At 36.0% G+C, this 21,900-nt stretch overlaps 1 protein-coding gene across 1 annotated transcript; it reads right to left on the reverse strand.

The window, feature by feature from the left end:
• Positions 1 to 1,174: 1,174 nt before the first annotated feature.
• On the reverse strand, positions 1,175 to 15,048 carry LOC148778919 (histone-lysine N-methyltransferase ATXR2-like). Its single transcript, XM_088855309.1, has 6 exons — positions 14,939 to 15,048; positions 14,248 to 14,362; positions 8,691 to 9,067; positions 5,272 to 5,384; positions 5,082 to 5,113; positions 1,175 to 1,414 (listed from the first exon to the last, which is right to left on the reverse strand). The coding sequence occupies exons 2-6, from the start codon at positions 14,269 to 14,271 to the stop codon at positions 1,175 to 1,177; spliced, it is 786 nt and encodes a 261-aa protein (XP_088711435.1). The 5' UTR covers positions 14,272 to 14,362; positions 14,939 to 15,048.
• Positions 15,049 to 21,900: the final 6,852 nt, after the last annotated feature.

Genomic DNA, 21,900 nt, shown 5'->3' on the forward strand with positions numbered 1-21,900 from the left:
ATAAAGATCAGTTTGTATGTGTTTGTTCGAAAGCTATGAATAGAGCATCCTTGACCTGGTAATGGGGGGAACCCAAGATTTCCTTCATCAGCATTGCAAAAAAGAAGAAGACAGAGATTGTCAAACCCCAAATCTCAAAAGCTATCTTTCAAATATAAATAAAATCAATAATGATAAAAAATTACAAGAGACATACTATCTACTATAATGCAGTACCCCCATTTTTTAGTGGATTCCTAAAAAACAATATTTATAATGAAATTAAATAATTTTTTTGGATTTTTTTAAAGCTTAATCCGATCGATTCGGACGATTCCCGATCCGGATCGCCGATTCACCGATCCGGATGGGTTTTTGGAGTGCCCAATCTGGCGCACCGATCCTTTTTTTAAACCACTGACTAGAAGCATTCGAAGGAAGATTTCTACTCCAATTTCCTTTAAGAAGTACACAACCATCATAGACATTGGACATTATGTACTTTAAATTGGTGTATCAATTGACGTGGAATCAAAGACTTAATCCTCGCCAAAATCCAGATTCGATATATTTGGGAACGTCTACCCACAATTAATGGGTTCAAGTTTCTAAAGATGTGTTGGATCGAGATTCTGAAATTAAGGAATCGAGTTTCCTTTGTTCCGAAAAATAGTTTCTAAAGATGTGTTGAATCGAGTTTCCTTAGTTCCGAAAAACGGTTTCTAAAGATGTGTTGAATCGAGATTCCGAAATTAAAGAATCGAATTTCCTTGGTTCCGAAAAACAGTTTTCGTGGAGATTCCTTAACAAAAATGCGGAATCGGGTTTCGAAACCAGAAGTGCGAGATCGGTTGATAGATTTCGATAACTATGGTGCAAACCCAAACAAGCCGGAGGCCTAAGCAACAAAAGATAAAAGAGGCCAACCACCCTCATTGGAAAATGGTGGTGGAGGTTCTCCAAACCATCAAAGCATCTACAGAAGAAGGTTATACCATCAGCCTCTACGGAAGAAGGTTATAAGTCACAAGTATGGTGGAGATAAATGGTTGGATTCTGAAGCTAGGAAGGAAGTTCCATAGGCTATTTGGAGCATGGAAAAGAATCGATAAGGTGAGTTGCTGTTTCATGGCTCATAAGATTAATGGTGGGAAATGCAAAGAGGACCAGGTTTTGGAAGGACATGGCTGGCCACTCAAGCTCTAATAGCAGTTATTCCCTGCATCATCTGCACTAGCACAAAACCAAATGCTTTGGCGGATGAAATGGCACAAAGAGCAGGGGCAAGTGATGGTTTGTGACCAAAAGGTAAGAAGAAGCCATAAAGTTGAAGAGAACACAGCCTTCTATAGACTGATGGAGGAGCTCGAAAACTTCTACATTCCAAGAGAGGAGAGCAAGATAATTTGGATCCCTGAGAGTAAAGGAACCGCCTCTGTAGAGTTCTTTCAGAGAATTTTCAACAGCCACCTATATGGTACATACAACTTTTTTGGGGGTTTGGACAAATTCAGTAACTCAGAAAATTCAAGTTCTTGGGTGGTTGGCCAGCATCAATAAGGTGCTAACAGTGGATTATTTGGAAAATAGAGGAATACCACTGTCCAACTGGTGTATCATTTGTAAGAAAGGTAAAGGGAACGTCAACAATCTAATCATTAATGGTAAAACTACCACAAAATTTGGGGATTTGTCTTGAGAACATTTTGGCTTTGAATGGGTGATGCCATAGTTCGAGGGGTACTTATTTAGCCAATGAGCATTCTTGGTGCCCCAAGGCTGGAGTTTTTCCACGAAGATGAGTATACTGGTTGTACAGTGAGCAATTTGATTTGTTAGAAACAGTCACATCTTAAAGTCCAAAAACCATGGCATAAGGTGACTGAAGGATAAAAGTAAGGGAAAATGTCTTCATAGAACCTAATTTCCTAGTATACCCATACATGTAGATTGTATCTTGCGGCATCAATTGAACCACATTTTATTCCACATTTTTGTCCCAAACAAATTTCAAAATGGCACAGGCCTTCTTTCTCTCTCACTTTCCTTTTTTTCCCTCTCCCTCTGTGAGTTTCTAATTCCTTAATTCTCATCCTCTCACTGAGGTCTAATTCCTTAATTCTCAACCTCTCATTGGGGTGGGGTCATTTGGTCATCACAACTCCTCTGCTCCCTAGAAGCAAGCCAATCCTTAGACTCAAGCGACAGCTCCTGGTTGAGAAACGGGTTCTGTTCTACTTCAAGATTAATACCATGAAGATTCAAAGCCTCCATAAAAGGACTCCTCAAATTTGTGGATGCTCATAAAAATCTCTAGCAGAGCCGGCCATTTATTATGTACGAGTTCGAACCAGAGATAACCCTAGACCTTACGCACACGATGGAACTGGTCTCACGTCAATCCGACACGTGAGCGTCGTGATTTGGCCACTTAAGCAAGGCGTGTCGCTGCTGATTTTCCTGTAACTTTCTTCATAAATCAGCAACTTCTTTCTAGCTTTTCTCCTCGCTCGGGCGTCATCACGAGGTGTGCCATATATCAAAACCCTCATCTGAGTTAGGACGAGGTTGAACCCAGTCTAAAGCTAAGGCCGAATACCGAAGGGCCTTCCAAGAAAAGCCTACCTCGAAGAAAAGTGGCCAACCACCAAAGTTCTGATCCTCGCAAACAGAGGAGCATCAAAAACTTAGGATGGACAAAAAACAGAAGAGTGGCCTTTCCCGTCTCTCACTTTCTCTCCTTTTTCATTGTCTAAGGGGGTTCAATGATTGAAAACCCGACTGGAAAAATTTTCAGGCAAATAAAACTACAGAGCCTAATTTAGGGCGAGAGAGAGGGGGGGGGGGAGGTTGAGGGGAGAAAGTTAGGGCGAGGGTGTGTGAGAGAGAACCAGAGCCTTTTGGCAGCTGGATTTAGAGAGAGAAAGAGAAGGGGGGGGGGAGGGGAGGGGAGGGATTGAGGGGGAGAAAGTTAGGGTGAGGACGTGAGAGAGGGAGCCAAAGCCTTTTGCCTGCCGAATTTAGAGAGAGACACACAGAGGGAAAAAGAGTGAAACTAGAGACAGAGTGTCGGAGAAGGAAAAGAAAAAAGCTGGAATGGAAAAAATAGTCACATTTTGAAATTTATTTGGGATGGAAACATGGTGTAAAACGTGGTTATATGGGTTTAGGGGGTTAGTAGAAAGATTTTTGGGAAAGTTGATGCCCCTAGATACAATTCAAATTTGTGGGTCTCTTGGAAAATCAGATACCAAATTAGGGTCTACAAAGATATTTTCCCTAAAAGTAAAGCCTTGATTATCTCTTGGGCCCATACCAGAGTAAATTGGACTTGAAGCCAGTTCAAAACAGAATCCAGGGCCATTTGGTGTGGGAGGAACATTTCATGATCAAAGGGAAGATCCTAATGATCTATTTCAGTCCCACTTACAGAATGTGGTGCAAATGAAGCTGAAACATGGGCTCAATTGATTGGACTCAGAAATAGACAGCCAAAATGGAAAATATACAGATAGAGAATGTCCTCTAGTGGGCAACTAGAAATGCCAGCCCCTAACAGGTATAATTGCATTAACCAAGCAAATCCACTTTTAACCATGTGCGCAAGGACACAAATGAGTTTGCTGACCAACTAGCAAAGGATAGGGTATCGAAGGCTTCACTTGAATTCATAATTTTGTAGAAAATAATAGGTGACTTTTATAATATGGCCCAAACTGTCTCAGAAACAAAATAAAGAACCTCTTTGGACTGCTGATACCACAGAAAGGGCATGTAAGTCTAGATTTGGTTCAAATAAGGGTGTACAATCTCTATATGCAACTGATTTCATGGCAACAAGCCATTTATTACATATATACATCTTATAAAAATGAGAAAATATGTCTCAACAACACAATGGAATGCATGAAAATCTGAAACCAAACAAGTAAATGAGAATAAAATCAGACATTTCTCACATTTCTGGGTGCTTAAGCATGCCAAAGAGATTTAACTAGTGCAGGTGACAGCCCACAAAAACATCAACACCATAACATGAATTGCTTGTATTGCTAATGAATAAGAATAATCTTGATCAAACATATATATATAGATATATATATATATATATATATAGATATATATATATATATATATATATATATATATATATATATATATATATATATATATATATATATATATATATATATATATATAGCTATAATCTTAAGTTTGCAACTCTTCAAATTACAAAGGTTAATGAAAGAATGAGTTGTGATGGTAAATTTACTACTTTGTGGTTTATTTTTTAATAAAAGTCACTTTTTGTAATATCTTGCACATTAAGTAAAAGTATGTTTGTAAATATCACTACAAGACAAAGGGTACTTTTGTCATTTCCATAACAGGTAAAGTTCAAATTTTTACTGAAGGACAAAGGCACTCTACAAATAAAGTTTCAGGACAATAACTTCCAATATGCCATTGTACTTTTGTAAAATTTACAATTTTTCCCTTGCTTAATGATTAAGTTATCTATTAAAATAATTTTTTGAACAAAACGTAGTGATCTTTTTTATAAATATACACATCACAACCCCTTCTAACATTAACCTTTGCATTTTAAAGGGTTGTTAACTCTAAGAGCTACAGTGTCAGCCAACGACTCAGATTGAATCTGGGCACGATCTAATGGTCATGACCTAATTTTGTTTTTCAATTTTCAGTTTTTTCTACAAATCCAAATCATTTAAAATTTTGAGCGTATATTCTTTAAAAATATTATAACCTGATAAAAATATAAAAATAATAATTAGCATAATATAAATTGACCAAAATACCCTCAAAATGTTTCAAGGGTATTTGGTTAATTTAAATTGTGTGAATTATTGTTTTATGTTTTATTAAGTGCGTCTTGAAGAGAAGAATGTACACCTAAAATTTCAAGTGATTTGGAGTAGTATAAAAAAAATTAAAAGTCAAATACGAAATAAGGTCGTGATCTTCAGATCGGCCCATTTCAATCTGGGTCATTGACTGACACTATAGTTGTTAGCCTATGGGCTGACAAGATCCATTCCCTATATATATATATCATTGTAATGCAATACCAATGATACCTTGGCAGCAAGATGAAAAATATCATTTGTTCCTTAAAAGGGAGAAATAAAAGTTAGAATTTAGAGGAAAGTACTCAAAGAACAAAACCTTGCTTCAGAGTTAAAAGATTTTTTTTTCCACACATTCACATAAAAATCAAAATTCATAGCAATGATTGTGCAAAAGTGTGGCACACCATGAGCACCATACCATTAGCATGTTCTGTAAACCTAGCCAATGCCTCCATATTACGGCAACCTGAGCGCTCCCCCATACAAAGTAAGGAATGGCATGATTCCCAATCTGCCTCGGCACATGATTTACTACAAATATTACAAATTTATGCATTATTGAAAGTGCACAAAGTAAGCAGATTAAGAGTCCACATATTAGTGATTGATAAATAATAACCCACAAGACCTGGATAGAACATACACACCAATGGATAGAACATGCTCACCAATAATTCTTAGTCAATAATGAAGCTCAGAAAGCAACTTATAAAAGTATGGATGATGTACTTCTATTCCCTCATTTTATGTTGTAATAATCAATCTTGTACGAATGGGAAAAAGTATGCACAAGTTGCACTCTGTGTTGTATATCACAAGAGGGATAGAAGAAGAAGAGAGACGAGGGTTTCAAGGAGAGACAGGATGAGAAAAATGCAACAAGTGAGGAAGCCAAAACTAGGGCATACCATAGTTACCAGGATCTCCTACTTCGGCAGGCGATCCCTTCTAGGATCTCAATTTTGTCCCTCCAAGAACGAATTTCTCAGGAATCTCAATTTTAAAATTTATGGATCTCGAACCCCACTCATAGGGATCCCGATTCCTACTATTAGGGTTCTTGATCCCATTCTTAAAGACCAAGACAACAACCAAATTGATTTTTTTTTTCTTTGTTTGTAGCCAACTAGCAACACAATTATTGTTTGCTTGCTATCAATAATAAGATCCCTACTTTAAAGAGTATACATAATACTAAATTATAATACACTTTACGGTTGGTAACAACATCCCCAAAAAGTTGGGATCAAGATCCCAAAAGTTGGGATCAAGATCTCCAAAAGGTTGGAATCTCGATCCCTAACATTTGGGAATCTCGATCCCAACCATGTGCATTGTACGCGTGGCATTCCCAACCATAGGGATCTTCTAGAATTTCACGGTCCCTCTCTCACGCTCTCGATCCTGGTACTGTTCCCACTCCCGATCCGAACAACTATGAGGCAGACTAAGAATCCCGAACATGTAGTGAAGCAATGATTCACCGCTTCAAGTTGCCCATCTATCTGTGGGTGAAATGCACTACTACATTGTAATCGAGTGCCGAATTTCTTCAACAAGGTTCCTAAAAAATGATTCGGAAACTTAGTATCCCGATCTGAAATTCTGCATCAAAACGTATTAAAGCTTGTTCTTCTTATTCTTCTTAGTAGCTCCTAGGGTTCACATCCTCCAAATAGATGTGTGCGTTTGATGGAATCCGCTTCTCCCGCATATGATAGCCTTCACTGGCTCCACTTTGACGCACTTTGCAGATCATCACATACATAGCATGCTATTAGTCATCAAAAAGCATTCTTGTAGACCATTGTGCCATGATCGGGTGAAAGAAATCAGCTGGATCCCCTCTCAAGATAGATACTTTGCTCTCAGGAGTTTCCATGAAGTGATAAGTGAAATGAGGTTATAGAAGCATTATGGAAAAGCCTAATCCATCCTAGAGACTCTTGCTTCAGTTGGTTAGCATACCAATAGAGGCTACTCACATATGGTAGAATGCAAAGATAGGCACTCCAAATGAGTACATATGCTACTCATGCAAAACAGGAAGGAAGAGCCAGAACCGTGTTGTGGAAGTTCAACACAGTCACAATAATCAGCAGCAACATCCAGAGCCTTACAGCACACTGGTCCCAAAAGAAATTCCCAGCAACTTTCGTGATAAACTATGGAACATTTCACCCCAACTATGATATGGTAACTTGGAAAGAAAGGAACTGCAGAGCGAAAAAGAATCGGAATCAATCCATCAAAGCATTGCTAAGAGAAATTACATGGTAAATCCGAGATTGTGTCCCATATACCCACATACATCCTCCGAGAAATGATTACAAGCTTCTTATTTACAAGAGATGAGCACAGAGAGCTTTGATAACGTAATTTGGAAGACATAGTTAGAACACTTGTACATTGTGAGCCCATGAAGAGTACCTGACATTTCAGTATTGTATATTTTTCTATATACAATTTTCACACATAAATACAACAGGTGGCAAGCCAGCTCAAACTCCTCACAGACATCGCAAATAAAGGAAGCTGATAAGACCAATCGATAGGGAAAGCAAACTAGATCCTATGTGGTAACCAAATACGAGGTCATGAAGGTAACAAGCTCCAAGCAATATATATTTTAACTGTCGACAGGCACGTATGTATTTTAACTGTCGACATGAAAGTATTGTATTTTACATTATTAGATTTTTTGGGTAAGTTATTTTACATTATTAGTAGAGACAGCACATGTATTTTAACTGTGGACATGGCAGTAAACATTATACCCATACTCCTGTTCAATACATGCTAAAAAAAAAACAAAATTTCTTAAAGTAAACTTCAAAAAAGTATTTCAAACATTTCTTAAACTACAGTTTAAATTTTATAAAACTGACAATCTATCTTTGGCTAGGTACATTCTATTAGTAGAAAACCACCTATCTGTTATCAATGTACGCATGACAGTAGAGATAAACATCTATCCAATACATTCTAGCGGGTCTGAGGGTTGAATGCTTCAAGATGAGAATGAGGACGTGTTTCACATGTGCTGTAAGCCAAAAAGAGAAAAAGAGGTTACTGAGTGAAGCATGACACATGATGATCTCATAACATATAGAGATTATGCAATAATTCTCAGCATCAGTGGATTAACTTGCAAAGACTCTCTTGATTCTCGCTCCTCGAGAAATTAGAGAGGAAGCAAGAAACAAACAATATCAGGAAGATCTCCTACACCCACAACTGTAGAAAATTAGCGTGAGTAGCATCACTCCACCGCAGGCTGCAATATAAAGACCACCTTTGATGAATAAATGTTGTTATGCTTTAATTTCTAACTGGGCATCACCACCATTCTATTAAGAATGGAAAACAAATGGAAGAATATCTAGTCATAGTAGATGGATTAATTAACAGAAGGAAAATTGATCAACCTAAGCACAAAATGACCAAATTCCTGATGACACACTTTGTATGTCTATTACACATGCGTAAAAATTATCCAAGAAAATAAATCTGCTTGAATGAATGTTGAATGCACACAGGACTCTCTATTGCTACATTGAAGCCTCACCGTTTTAGCTTGGAGCATATATACATGTATATGCATGGTTGTAAACATTCAAAAACAAATGCAACTTATTAGACATGGCTATCTAATTATAGATAAAAAATTTGAAGTTTTAACACTTCCAGTTACTTTCACAATAATATAAGCACAATACAGCTGGTCAGGGAGACAAATCCCTGTGTCCCATATAGCATATCCATATTCAGAGAAAGCATGAAAGGCAAAGAAATCCAAATATGAAAACAGAAGCTTTCGAAGACTGTGTCTGTCACCTGCAATAATGTTCTTCTGCACAGCCACCAACACAAGAAATGACCGAAGGCAAAAGAAATTCCTTTGAGTACGGTAAAACCAATTCACCATTGATTAAAGACTCAATAACTTCTTTAGGGAGGGCGAGGTAGGCATTATCTTCTGATTTACTAGAAGAAGCTGAATCTGAATCACTGTGGCCAGCCATTACAGAATGATTCTCCCCAAAGTGCAAAGATTCAGCAAGACAACCCTCTTTGTTAATGTGTTTAGATGTCCCGAGCTCAAATTCCTCACCTTCACCTTTCCCTAGACCTTGAAGATAAAGCTTCCTTCCAATCTGGAGTTCTATTGAGCCAATGTAACGAAAACAATAGCTACAGACAAGAGCATCAACCTGATCGAAAAAAAGAGTATGTTTGGTTAGAAAGGGGAAGGTAGATACACACAGGCACATTTGTGCGAGCGCACACAAAAACAAAAGGAATATATACATATTCTTAATAAGGCACAAGAAGTATTATGAAAAATACATCATCCTTAAATAGCCTATGCATATGCGCATGCATGGGCATTCTATGGTTCTGTAATTTTTATCATAGTTTGCAACTGCAAATCTTAACATGGACATTGTTAGTCACTGTGTCGGGTCTCCCCAGCATCGGAGGGTAAAACATAGCAGTTACATAACTTCTAAGAGAATTTTATATTGCCAATAACATTTTTCCTTTAGTTCAATGCTCCGTCGAGATCATACTATCCACTTACTCCCTTGGTGAAAAAGCACCTATTAAATTTTGGGATCCACTTAAGAATCACCATATGGTATTTAAAAAAATGGATTTTGAGATTTATTTTTTTACGCAGATTTCGTTGTCCAAAAATTGGACAGTCTTATTTCAATTTTAGGGCGTTAATTTTTCCAGGCTCATACCGGAATTTTAGGTGATCGGTGCAGACCAATGAAGTTGAAGGACAAGTTCTATAAGACAGCTGTGAGACCAACTTTACTCTATGGGGCAGAACAATGGGTGGTCAAAAACTAATATACCCATAAAATGAGTGCAGCAGAGCGGAGATGAGGATGTTGAGATGGATGAGTGGTAGACAAGGAAAGATAGAATTCGAAATGAGTACATTTGGGAAAATTTAGAAGTGGCACCAATAGGCGATAAGATGAGAGAGAGCAAACCTAGGTAAGTTGGCCATGTGTGGCACAGACCTAATATTGCACCTTTTAGGTGGTGCAAGTTAGTTCAAGTGCAAGGCTCAAAACAGGTAAGGGGTAGGCCCAAAAGGACATAATTAGAAGTTGTAAGAAAGGATATGAAGACTTATGGCCTCATTGAGGATATGGTCCTTAATAGAACAGAATGGTGAACCAGGATTTGTATAACTGATCTCAATTAGTTGGGAAAAGGCTTTCACGATGAAGATGATGAATTTTTCTAGCCTCATTGAGGGGAGTTTGAGGTGTTTTTTTTTTTTTTTAAGTTGTCTACTAGGTTGAAGAGGATACATCCCCAAAATTTGGGGCCCTAAAATTACCCCTAGGTTCGAATTTAACAAATGAAGCAAATGAAGAGTCTCCCATAGCAGAAGCAGGGAATCATTTCATTTTATTTTATTTTTGACATATTAACAGGTAGGAAAACGTCACATTGTGGCTTTGCCATCCCAAGCACCCAGGTCAAGGGCGCATTGCTATAGATAACAATTTTAAAAACCAAATAAAAGTAAAAATCCCATTTTTGGAGAGAGGATTTGGCTGACGCAGACTTCTTTTCTGAAGTCTAATGACATGAATGTAGTATATATATATATATATATATATATATATATATATATATATATATATATATATATATATATATATATATATATATATATATATATATATATATATATATATATATGGAAAAGTATTAAAAACGCCTCTGGGCAAATTTGAATAGTATTTCCCTCCAAAACGAACATAGCATGTTTGTTGAGGTTTATATTGAAACACCGCAACGGCTCTACGATGGTCGTGGTTGAATCCCGTGTTTTTTTGCGTGAAAAAACCCCGCAATGGACATGCTTTGTCCGTTGCGATACCGCAACAGACATGCTATGTCCATGGTGGTCTTTTAATCCACACCGTCCGAAAAAATCAAACGACGCCGAGCCTATGGGCGAATATACTGTTGATTTTCACCCATAGGCATTGCGTAGTCTCTTTCTATATATATATTATATATTTGCTTCATTTTCTATTTAATCTTAAGTTCTTAACGACCTATACTATATATATTCAATTTCTTAGGATGCATGTGTTTGTGTAATAAGCACACAATGAAGGCAGTCAAATTTGTTTGACTTACCATAGCCTCTTGATCTTTTCCCCTCTCCTTGCAAAGTAGGAAACTCCTTGCACACTTGGGCATAATTGTCGGGATCTCCCAAGGAGGTGGTCACTCCAGCTCCAGAAGCTAGATCATGCGCTCTGGGAGGAGATCTCAATTCTAGGCACTTTTTATTTTAGGGATCTCAATCCACAAAATTGTGGATTGAGAACGCTAGTTAATGGGATCAGGATACCTCTTATCCAAATCATTGGTCCATGTTCAATTAGACTCGATCCTCGTCTAACTAGGAACTAAGCTTCTTCTACATTGGGAGTAAGGTTATCGACACACTTGGAGATCATTTCCAATGGAGCATTGATGACCAACATATTTTAGTTGTTATCATTGTCCTAGAAAAAGGTCCACCCGATGCCTAGGCATCAAAAGGGCCTTTGGGTGGACACCCAGGCCTGGGCGCCATTACCTAGGCATGCCCAAGCGGGCGCCTGATTCTAGTCCCCCTTGTTTGTAATTTAAGTGGGCTCAAGATCACTTTAGGTCATTTTGACCCACAAAATTTTATAAAAGAACATTGGGGGTGTTTTAAACCCCAAAAGTTAAAAATAAAAAAAATAAAAAAAATAAAAAATAAAAAAAATCAAATTGTAACTTTTTCTGTGAATCGAAAAAAGAATTTGAGCCTTGAGGAAACACCCAAAAGCTTAGCCTTCATTGGTGGAACATTTTTTAGGGTGCAAGTGACGGTATTTGAAGACTTTTGAGGTGATTTCTAGCTTGAAATATATCAAAAAACAACGAAGAACAAATTATGAAGAAAGAAAGACCTCCTCTCTCTTCTTTTGTATTTCAATTTTCATTATTGGACTACTAGTTTTGTACTTCTCTTTTGTATTTCATCTTATCTAGTTGTCGTCGTGTTCATGTGTCAGTATGGAGTATGCCATACTCAATTTGGATTGGATAGCTGAAGGTTAATACACCATGGACTTGTTCATGTTTTTGACTTTTTTCACTAAATTTTCAATGAATTGAATTTTTGAACATGTTTAAACATTCATGCATATATATTTGCATGGAAAAGCCAATTAGAATACATATAAGTACAAAATTAATAAAAATATTTGCATATATGTGCTTTTGAACAGCATATATATGAAATTTTTAACCTCAAGGTGCTTGAGGTTTTGGAGCCAGCCTAGTGCCTAAACGCTGGGCACCAAGGCTGCCTAAGGGCCGCCTAGTGCTTCTTGAAACATTGGTAGTTGTGAATGGCAATTCTTTTGTTTAAACTATAAGCTATAGACAATTTGACACAGATCCCTACTTAGGAATGTTCTTTAGTTTTTTACGACCCACAATTTATGTAAAGGCCTTGACTTCTTATATACTTTACAATTACAATTTACACACCTTGTGTTGTGCCTTGTGAATAATTTCAAAGAAAGGCAACAAGAGAGAGCAGGAAGAGAGAAGGAAGAAGACAAAAGAAGATAGTAAGGAGAGACGAGTTGCGGTACTATAAGCAAAGAAAGAAGTTGCAGTTGATAGGCTTAACTTCCTAGAGGCTAATTCACTAGGTCCAGTACATCTCTCATTAGGGAGGAGGGGTAGGGGGAGAATGAGACAAATAACAGTGTACCTCATCGAGGAATTTAGCGAGAATGAGATAGTTTCAACTCCCCAATGTGTTCATATTTGAGAGAGAGAAAGAGGGGTCGCTAACATTGTGAATGCGAAGCTGTGATGGCATAGCCCACCACTTTTTGAGAGAAAGTGCAACAAGAAACAGAATACAAAAGATTTTCATTTTTAGCATTAACAATATGAAGGAGAGGGAGAGAAAGAGTGAAAGATAAGATACCTTTGCCCTCTCGTCGACCATATTTCAATGTCATCTAAGTGAAAGAACCCAAAGGAGGGAAAAACAAGGTCAGGGACACTGAGATTTGAATCCTCATATTGGAAGTGTTCCCAAACTCGAGTACTGTAGTTAACTGCCCTTATGGAGCCTTGATTCTAAGCTTCACAGACCCGAATCCCATATGCTTTGTCGTTCAATCCTAGACAAACTTAAATCACGCTCCCTATATGTTGGGGATCTCGATCCTTTTACCACACGATGTACGGACCTCGATCCCTCAACTATAGATCTTTGAGCATTGCTTGATCCCATGCTCCAGGCTTCCACTCGCGGATCTTTCAACGCTCCCCATCCCAGTAACAATGCACTAGAGTCCTAGTGAACAATGATTCCATGTATATCTTTCTCTGTTAGAAACCTCTCTTCATAAATTAGATATCCTTTCTGAGAATAACGTTTCCATTTGCATATGGGGATCAAGATATTTTAATTTTTGGATTTTCTTACTCTTTTTACTCTTACATAAATATACACTTTCTTAGCCTTTTAAATTCTGACTTTCTATATTTTGACAAGTTTTGCCATTTTAAAATTAGGAATTAAAAATTTAAGTCATCCTTATAACATAGAGTCCTAATAAATAAAGTTTATTTCCATATACATTCTATAAAATTTCCCCCGAGTTTTTTTATTTCCCATTAAAGAGATCAGTTTGTATGTGTTTGTTCGAAAGCTATGAAAAGAGCATCCTTGACCTGGTAATGAGGGGAACCCAAGATTTCTTTCATCAGCATTGCAAGAAAGAAGAAGACCGAGATTGTCAAACCCCAAATCTCAAAAGCTATATTACAAATATAAATAAAAATCAATAATGATAAAAAATTACAAGAGACACACACTATCTACTATAATTGAGAAATAAAAAAAAGCTATACCCCCAAACAGTCACAATTTATGGCGTTAAAACCAATACACATAACAGCTAAAAAAAAGAAGCCATATTGGAATAGAAGGAAATAAATAGGGCAGATTGGGCCACAAACCATTTTCCATGCATTCCAATCCATGCTTAAATGAGAAGGATATTAGAATTCAAATTTGATTTAGAAAAGCATTCACATGGCTACTCCATAGTTGACTGAGAGCATTTCAGCAAAGCATGTCTAAGAATTGTTTAGATTGCCTGGTGTAAATGGCAATTGCCTAGGTACATTCAGCTCTTTATCTTTTTTCTTTTTTTGAGGAAGTTTATATCGGAAGATAAAGATAAAACAAAGAGAAGAAAGAGAATGAACTTTACTCAACAAAATGCAACTATGTTAATGCAAATAAAAACTGAAGAATGCATATAATAGAAAGAAACCCCACCTTAATCCCAGAGGGACTCTCCATAAAGCTCAGTTTGTATGTGTTTGTTCAAAAGCTATGAAAAGAGTATCCTTGACCTGGTAATTGGGGGAGCCCAAGATTTCCTCCATCAGCACTGTAAGAAAGAAGAAGACAGAGATTGTTAAACCCCAATTCTCAAAAGCTATCTTACAAATATAAATAAAAATCAATAATGATCAAAAATTGCAAGAGACACACACTATCTACTATAATTGAGAAATAAATAAAAGCTATGCCCCCAAATAGTCACAACATTTGGCGTTAAACCAATACACATAACAGCTAAAAAAAAGAAGCCACATTGGAATAAGAGGAAATAAATATGGTAAACTGGGCCACAAACCATTTTCCATGCATAGCCAATCCATGCTTAAATGAGAAGGATGTTAGAATTCAAATTTGATTTAGAAAAGCATTCACATGGCTACTCTATAGTTGACTGAGACCACTTCAGCTAAGAATGTCTTAAATTGTTTAGATATTGCCTGGTGTAAATCGAAATTACCTAGGTACATTCAGCTCTTTATCTTTTTTCTGTTTTAGAGGAAGTTTATATCGGAAAAGAAAGAGAAAACAAATGGGAGAAAGAGAATGAATTTCACTCAACAAAATGCAACCATTTTAATGCAAATAAAAACTGAAAAATGCATATAATAGATAGAAACTCCACCATAATCCCAGAGGGACTCTCCATAAAGCTCAGTTTGTATGTGTTTGTTCGAAAGCTATAAAAAGAGCATCCTGAACTTGGTAATGGGGGGAATCGAAGATTTCCTCATTCTACGTTGCAAGAAATAAGATGACAGAGATTGTCAAAGCCCAATTCTCAAAATCTATCTTACAACTATAAATAAAAATCAATAATGATAAAAAATTGCAAGAGACACACACTATCTACTATAATTTAAAAATAAATAAAAGTTATGCCCCCAAACAGTCACAACATTTGGTGTTAAAATCAATACACACAACAGCTAAAAAAAAAAAGCCATATTGGAATAAGAGGAAATAAATATGGCAGATTGGGTCACAAACGAATGAGAAGGATGTTAGAATTCAAATTTGATTTAAAAAAGATTTAACATGGCTACTCTATAGTTGACTGAGAGCACTTCAGCTAAGCATGTCTAAGAATTGTTTAGATATTGCCTGGTGTAAATGGAAATTGTCTAGGTACATTCAGCTCTTTGTCTTTTTTCTTTTTTTGAGGAAGTTTACATCGAAAGAGACAGAGAAAACAAATAGGAGAAAGAGAATGAATTTCACTCAACAAAATGCAACCATGTTAATGCAAATAAAAAAATGAAGAACGCATATAATAGAAAGAAACTCCACCTTAATCCCAGAGGGACTCTCCATAAAGCTCAGTTTGTATGTGTTTGTTCGAAAGCTATGAAAAGAGTATCCTTGACCTAGTAATTGGGGGAACCCAAGATTTCCTTCATCAGCACTGCAAGAAAGAAGAAGACAGAGATTTTCAAACCCCAATTCCGTAAAGCTATCTTGCAAATATAAATAAAAATCAATAATGATAAAAAATTGCAAGAGACACACTATCTACTACAATTGAGAAATAAATAAAAGCTATGCCCCCAAACAGTCACCACATTTGGCGTTAAAAAAAAAACACATAACAGCTAAAAAAAAGAAGCCATATTGGAATAAGAGCAAATAAATATGGCAAATTGGGCCACAAACAATTTTCCATGCATAGCCAATCCATGCTTAAATGAGAAGGATGTTAGAATTCAAATTTGATTTAGAAAAGCATTAACATGGCTACTCCATAGTTGACTGAGGGCACTTCAGCTAAGCATGTCTAAGAATTGTTTAGATATTGCCTGGTATAAATGGAATTTGCCTAGGTACACTTCAGCTAAGCATGTCTAAGAATTGTTTAGATATTGCCTGGTGTAAATGGAAATTGCCTAGGTAAATTCAGTTCTTTATCTTTTTTCTTTTTTTGAGGAAGTTTATATCGGAAGAGAAAGAGAAAACAAAGAGGAAAAAGAGAATGAATGTCACTCAACAAAAAGCAACCATGTTAATGCAAGTAAAAAATGAAGAATGCATATAATAGAAAGAAACTCCACCGTAATCCTATAGGAACTCTCCACAAAGCTAAGTTTGTATGTGATTGTTCGAAAGCTATGAATAGAGCATCCTTGACCTGGTAATTGGGGGAACTAGCACTGCAAGAAAGAAGAAGACAAAGATTGTCAAACCCCAATTCTCAAAAGCTATCTTACAAATATAAATAAATATCAATAATGATAAAAAATTGCAAGAGACACACACCATCTACTATGATTGATAAATAAATAGCTATGCCCCCAAACAGTCACAACATTTAGCGTTAAAACCAATACACATAACATTACAATTAAACACGAACAAAATTACAAAAAGGAGATGTGTAAATTTGTATACCTCTCTCTCTCCAATCATATATTAATGTGTAGATAGCAAGGTTAAGTGTATCTCAATCTCTCACCATCCATGTTATCTCCTATATAAACAATTAAAGATAAATTTTATGGGCTTTTTGAGACCAAGACAGGTTCATCGCATCTACAGAAAAATAATGGAATTTTTTCACCCTAAAAAGGAAAACTTAGAAAGGCAGAGACACCTTGGTGGTACCTAGTTGATAATCTGGATAGACATAGAGGGAAATTCAATATTGCATGACTGTAAAAAATTTAACAAAATATGGTGATGTGTTCAAATACAATATTGCATGTATGTTTTTCCATAATCCGATCCTTGAAAGACCTCAGAGAAAGACTTCCATAGAGCTGCAAATCTTGAAGATTCGGTCAAAAAAATGTTTCGATATGCTAGGGACAGGGTACTTGATTGAGGTCAATCTAATACCATTCATTGAAGCCAAAAGAGAGTAGATCAGTAGATCAGAGAGAGAAAAGAGAGTAGATCAGTAGATTGTTAATGGGGACGTGAATCAATGAAATATGGATTGGCCCTCACCGAGAACATGAGTAAGGAGTAGTTTTGGGATTTATCTGGAGTAAAATTTGAGTAGTTACAGTATATATATAAGACTATGGCTACATATATATAAATATGTATGAATTAGATTATTTCAAATCAAAAATATCTATTTCTAAAAAATATCTATTTCTATTTTAATATTTATATTTTTATCACATATACATGTGTCTCTTCCATAATGTAAACCATCCGCATCTTAGTCACGTTTTTGTCTTTCTCTCAATTTTTATGTGGTTTTCTCATTTTTGGGCTTTGGAGCTAGCCGATTGTGAGCTCAGCTCGGCTTATTTTGGCTATAATCAACTCGGCTCAGCTCCCATCCGATCGGTTCATAATAAATTCTCTTGAGCTGAGCTGAGCCGATAAAAGTTGAGCCTAACCAAAATAAGCCGAGCCGAGCTAGCCAACTCTAGCCGAAACTGAGACCGACCAAAAAACCCAAGGAAAAACAGAAAAATTTTAAAAAACCAAATAAAAAAAAACAATTTGTAAAAAATAATAAACAAATTCCTATTAAATAAAAATCAAATGAAAAAAACAACCAATCAGCCAATTTACTGGTCAAGGGTCAAACCGCTTCGGGGCCATGTCCAATTAACCATTCCGGAACACAAGAAAGAGGAACAGTCTATTTGAGAGAGTGAAATGAAGGGGAGAGAGATGACTCGTATCAGTTCACATTGTAAAGCAAAGAATTGGGATATAGAAACCCTAATTAACTTCTACAAATTTGAAGATTGTCTATTTGTAATTTTTAGACAACAATTTGTAACTGAAACGAAAAAAGAAAGTTTAATTTGGGAATAAAAAATGATGTCTAAAATTTGCCTATGTTATAAAATTCCACAATTTTGCTATATTAAAATTTCACTGAATTAAGTTAAAATTTCACTGAAATTCTACAAATTTCAGTGAAATTTGTAATAGTTTTTTTTTTTTTTCGTATTTTCACTATTTTATTTTTTCTCAATACCTCGGCTAGGCTTATATAGGCTTGGCTCGGCTTGTATCGGCTCGGCTCGACTTACATCGGTCATTCTTCTGTTGTCATTCGATACCTGAAGACTTTCCAATCCCCATATGTTTTCATTTAGCATGTGTCAAATTGTGTCTAATTATTTCAGGTAGTACCTGAAGATCAACGCAGGGCACTTTATCCAACTCATTCTTTCAAGATTCTATTCTTCTGTTGTCAGGCTCAACCTACAGGCTCAACAAAAGAATAAAATAAGTCGAGCTTGGCAACAGAAGAATATATTCACATTGAACGACAACAGAAGAATATATTCACATAGAATGACACACATTCACATAGAATGACATATATTCACATAGAAAGACATATATTCACATAGAATGACATATATTCACAATATATTCACATAGAAGAATGTATTCACAATATATTCTATGGGAATATATTCACATAGAATGACAACAGAAGAATATATTCACAGAATGACAACAGAAGAATATATTCACATGTCTAACTATTTTATTCTTCTGTTGTCATTCTTCCGTTGTCAGGCTCCACTTACAGGCTCAAAAAAACCTGATATGTTATTGCAGAGGAATATGGGCTGATTAAATCATGCAAATAAAGCTACAAAAGGTGACACATCATAAATCATTGAGGAGACATGAACAACCAAACAAACACACATGAGTTCATCATTATTCCTTTTTCAATGACTATTTAACTCATGATTATAATTAGGTATAATGACATATCAAACAATAGATAATATCAAAGGTTGTAACATAAGGAACTGTCAAAACATACAAACATTTTAATGGAATTACATGAAAACAGATACTCTAACTGCTGTGTCTTTTTTGTTTTGGCGAGGTCCACAGTTGTGCATTATGAACATGGACAACCCATCTTAAAAGGAGACTGAGTTACACTCCAACTAAATATATATAAACTTAACAGTTCAGATTCACTACTCATGAAGAATTGTTAATGACAAGAGAAGAATATATTCACATAGAATGACATATAATCACATAAAATGACATATATTCACATAGAAGAATGCATTCACAATATATTCTATGTGAATATATTCACATAGAATGACATAGAATGACAACAGAATAATATATTCACACGTCCAACTACTTTATTCTTCTGTTGTCATTCTTCCGTTGTCAGGCTCGACTTACAGGCTCAACAAAACCTGATATGTTATTGCAGAAGAATATAGGCCGATTAAATTTTTCATTATGCACATAAAGCTACAAAAGGTGACACATCATAAATCATTGAAGGGACAAGAACAACCAAACAGACACATGAGTTCATCATTATTCCTTTTTCAATGACTATTTAACTCATGATTATAATTAGGTATAGTGACATATCAAACAATAGATAATATCAAAGGTTGTAACATAAGGAACTGTCAAAACATACAAACAGTTTAATAGAATTACATGAAAACAGATATTCTAACTGTTGTGTCTTTTTTGTTTTGGCGAGGTCCACAGTTGTGCATTAAGAACATGGGCAACCCATCTTAAAAGGAGACTGAGTTGCACTCCAACTAAATATATATAAAACTTAACAGTTCAGATTCACTACTCATGAAGAATTGTGAGAATTTAATTGATCCAGACATTTACTAATCACATATTCGTCGTGCACTACTGATGATGAAACCATGATCCATCCAAAAAAAGATTCAAGTATATAGGAAGTTGCAGATCCCGAACAAGAACATCAAAAGAAAGCTCAAAGAGTATATGCATCCAATTTTGCATTGATAGAGAGGAACTGGACTTTTAGCAATTCACAGTCAACATCATATATGGATTTAAAACAATTCTCGTTAAATGGGAAAACTCAAAGTGGGTGAAAGAGTCCCTTCCCCAGACTTTAGTGACCTTGCAAAACTCCCTAAAGGAAACCTTTGAGCATAAGTTATCAATAACAATTCAAATCCCAACCAAAACACACTAAAGAACATAAGAAACAAGACTCAACTCCCAAACTTCCTCTCAATGATAATTACAAAAGGGATAATTGTGAACAAGCTCATATCAATGGCAGAAGCCCAGACACTACCGTAAATGCATTAAGCAGCAAACAAAACCAATAAAAAATGTATCCAACCTGGGACACTGACCTACAACTGTTAGATATATGGTATCCAACATGGACAAGAATGACAAATTCAACTGTGAATTTTTTTAATATGAACTATCAATCTGTTAGAGGCATGATCCAAGCAAAAGGGAGAAAACAAAAAATCACATACTAGTTGATATTTTAAAAAGTAACTATGACCTCAGGGGAGGGAATTTAAATGAAAATCATAATCAATATAAAAGGAAAAGTCAGCAACCAAACTTATAAACTGCTTTACATACTTGAGGTCAACTCCCATAATTTGTGGATTCAATAGAAGATACTCAGTCACCTATAGAATGAATCAATGACAACATCAAAATCAAAATCAAAATTTTCTCTTTAACCAAAAATAACTAATAAGTAAAACTCAAGCAACAAAAGGACTGTTTCCATGTATGTAACTCCGAAACAGCAACCATCATTAACAAATCACAGAATTTGGACAGAATATATATGGATCAAAGGCGAAGTTACTCCATCTTATCAATCCAAGAATCCCAAACATAAATATTGATGATTATTCTGGAAGCTTACTACGTAAGTCCACCAGCCTGCATATACAGACTGTTGATGGAGAGAGGTTAGGTTTTCGGGCTTACGTGACGAATCCATCTTGGTAGTGAAGGACTTGAAGGAGAAAATGAGACCAAACATGAGCTTGTGATCCTGTTGTGGACTAAGGGTTTTGAGGGGACAAAGCCATTCCCTGTAAAAGAGCCAAAGCCCATTCCGATTTGATTTAGAAGGATACAAGAACATGCTAAAATACAAGAATTAAATTCTCGATAGTTTTTAATTTATATTTCAAATATATTGGACGAATTACCCTTCAACATCATCACAAGAAAAAAATCAACACCACACTTCATACATATTAAAAAAATGGGGAGCGTAGAGAGAGAAGCAAACACAATTATCAGACTAAGATCAAGCAAAGCCTAATGACAACTAAGGATTATGTTTAAGTTTTCAAGTTTGTAAGAAAGTTGAGAAGATTGCTTCTCTGCTTGTGTTAGAGTGAGAATTGGGACCATCTTGCTCTCGATGAGCTCTTCTCCTGTAAAGGCCACCAAAATAGTTTCTCCTTTTTGGGTGGCTCTCGTTGTTGAGCTCGTCATCTTAGTTTGAAGTACCCTTCGCCATTTTCTTGATTGTAAAAGTAGAAGAAAAAGATTAATGGATTTCTGATCAATGACTAATGAAGCCTTATGGTCTAAACTAGAGGAAGATATTTGAAAAGATTCGTGCCGGCTGGTTATGTGATCAAGAAATGCATTGAGAGAGATGGATCGGTTTCTGATCAAGATACGCAGAGAGAGAAAAGAGAGTAGATCAATAGATTGTTAATGGGGACGTGAATCAATGAAATATGGATTGGCCCTCACCTAGAACTTGAGTAAGGAGTAGTTTTGGGATTTATCTAGAGTAAAATTTGAGAGTGAGAACCCATTACAGTATCTATATAAGACTATGGCTACATATAT

The sequence above is a fragment of the Amborella trichopoda genome, chromosome 13, assembly GCF_054954075.1.
Source record: "Amborella trichopoda isolate Santa Cruz 75 chromosome 13, AtrichopodaSantaCruz75HAP2 v2.0, whole genome shotgun sequence".
NCBI lineage: Eukaryota > Viridiplantae > Streptophyta > Magnoliopsida > Amborellales > Amborellaceae > Amborella > Amborella trichopoda.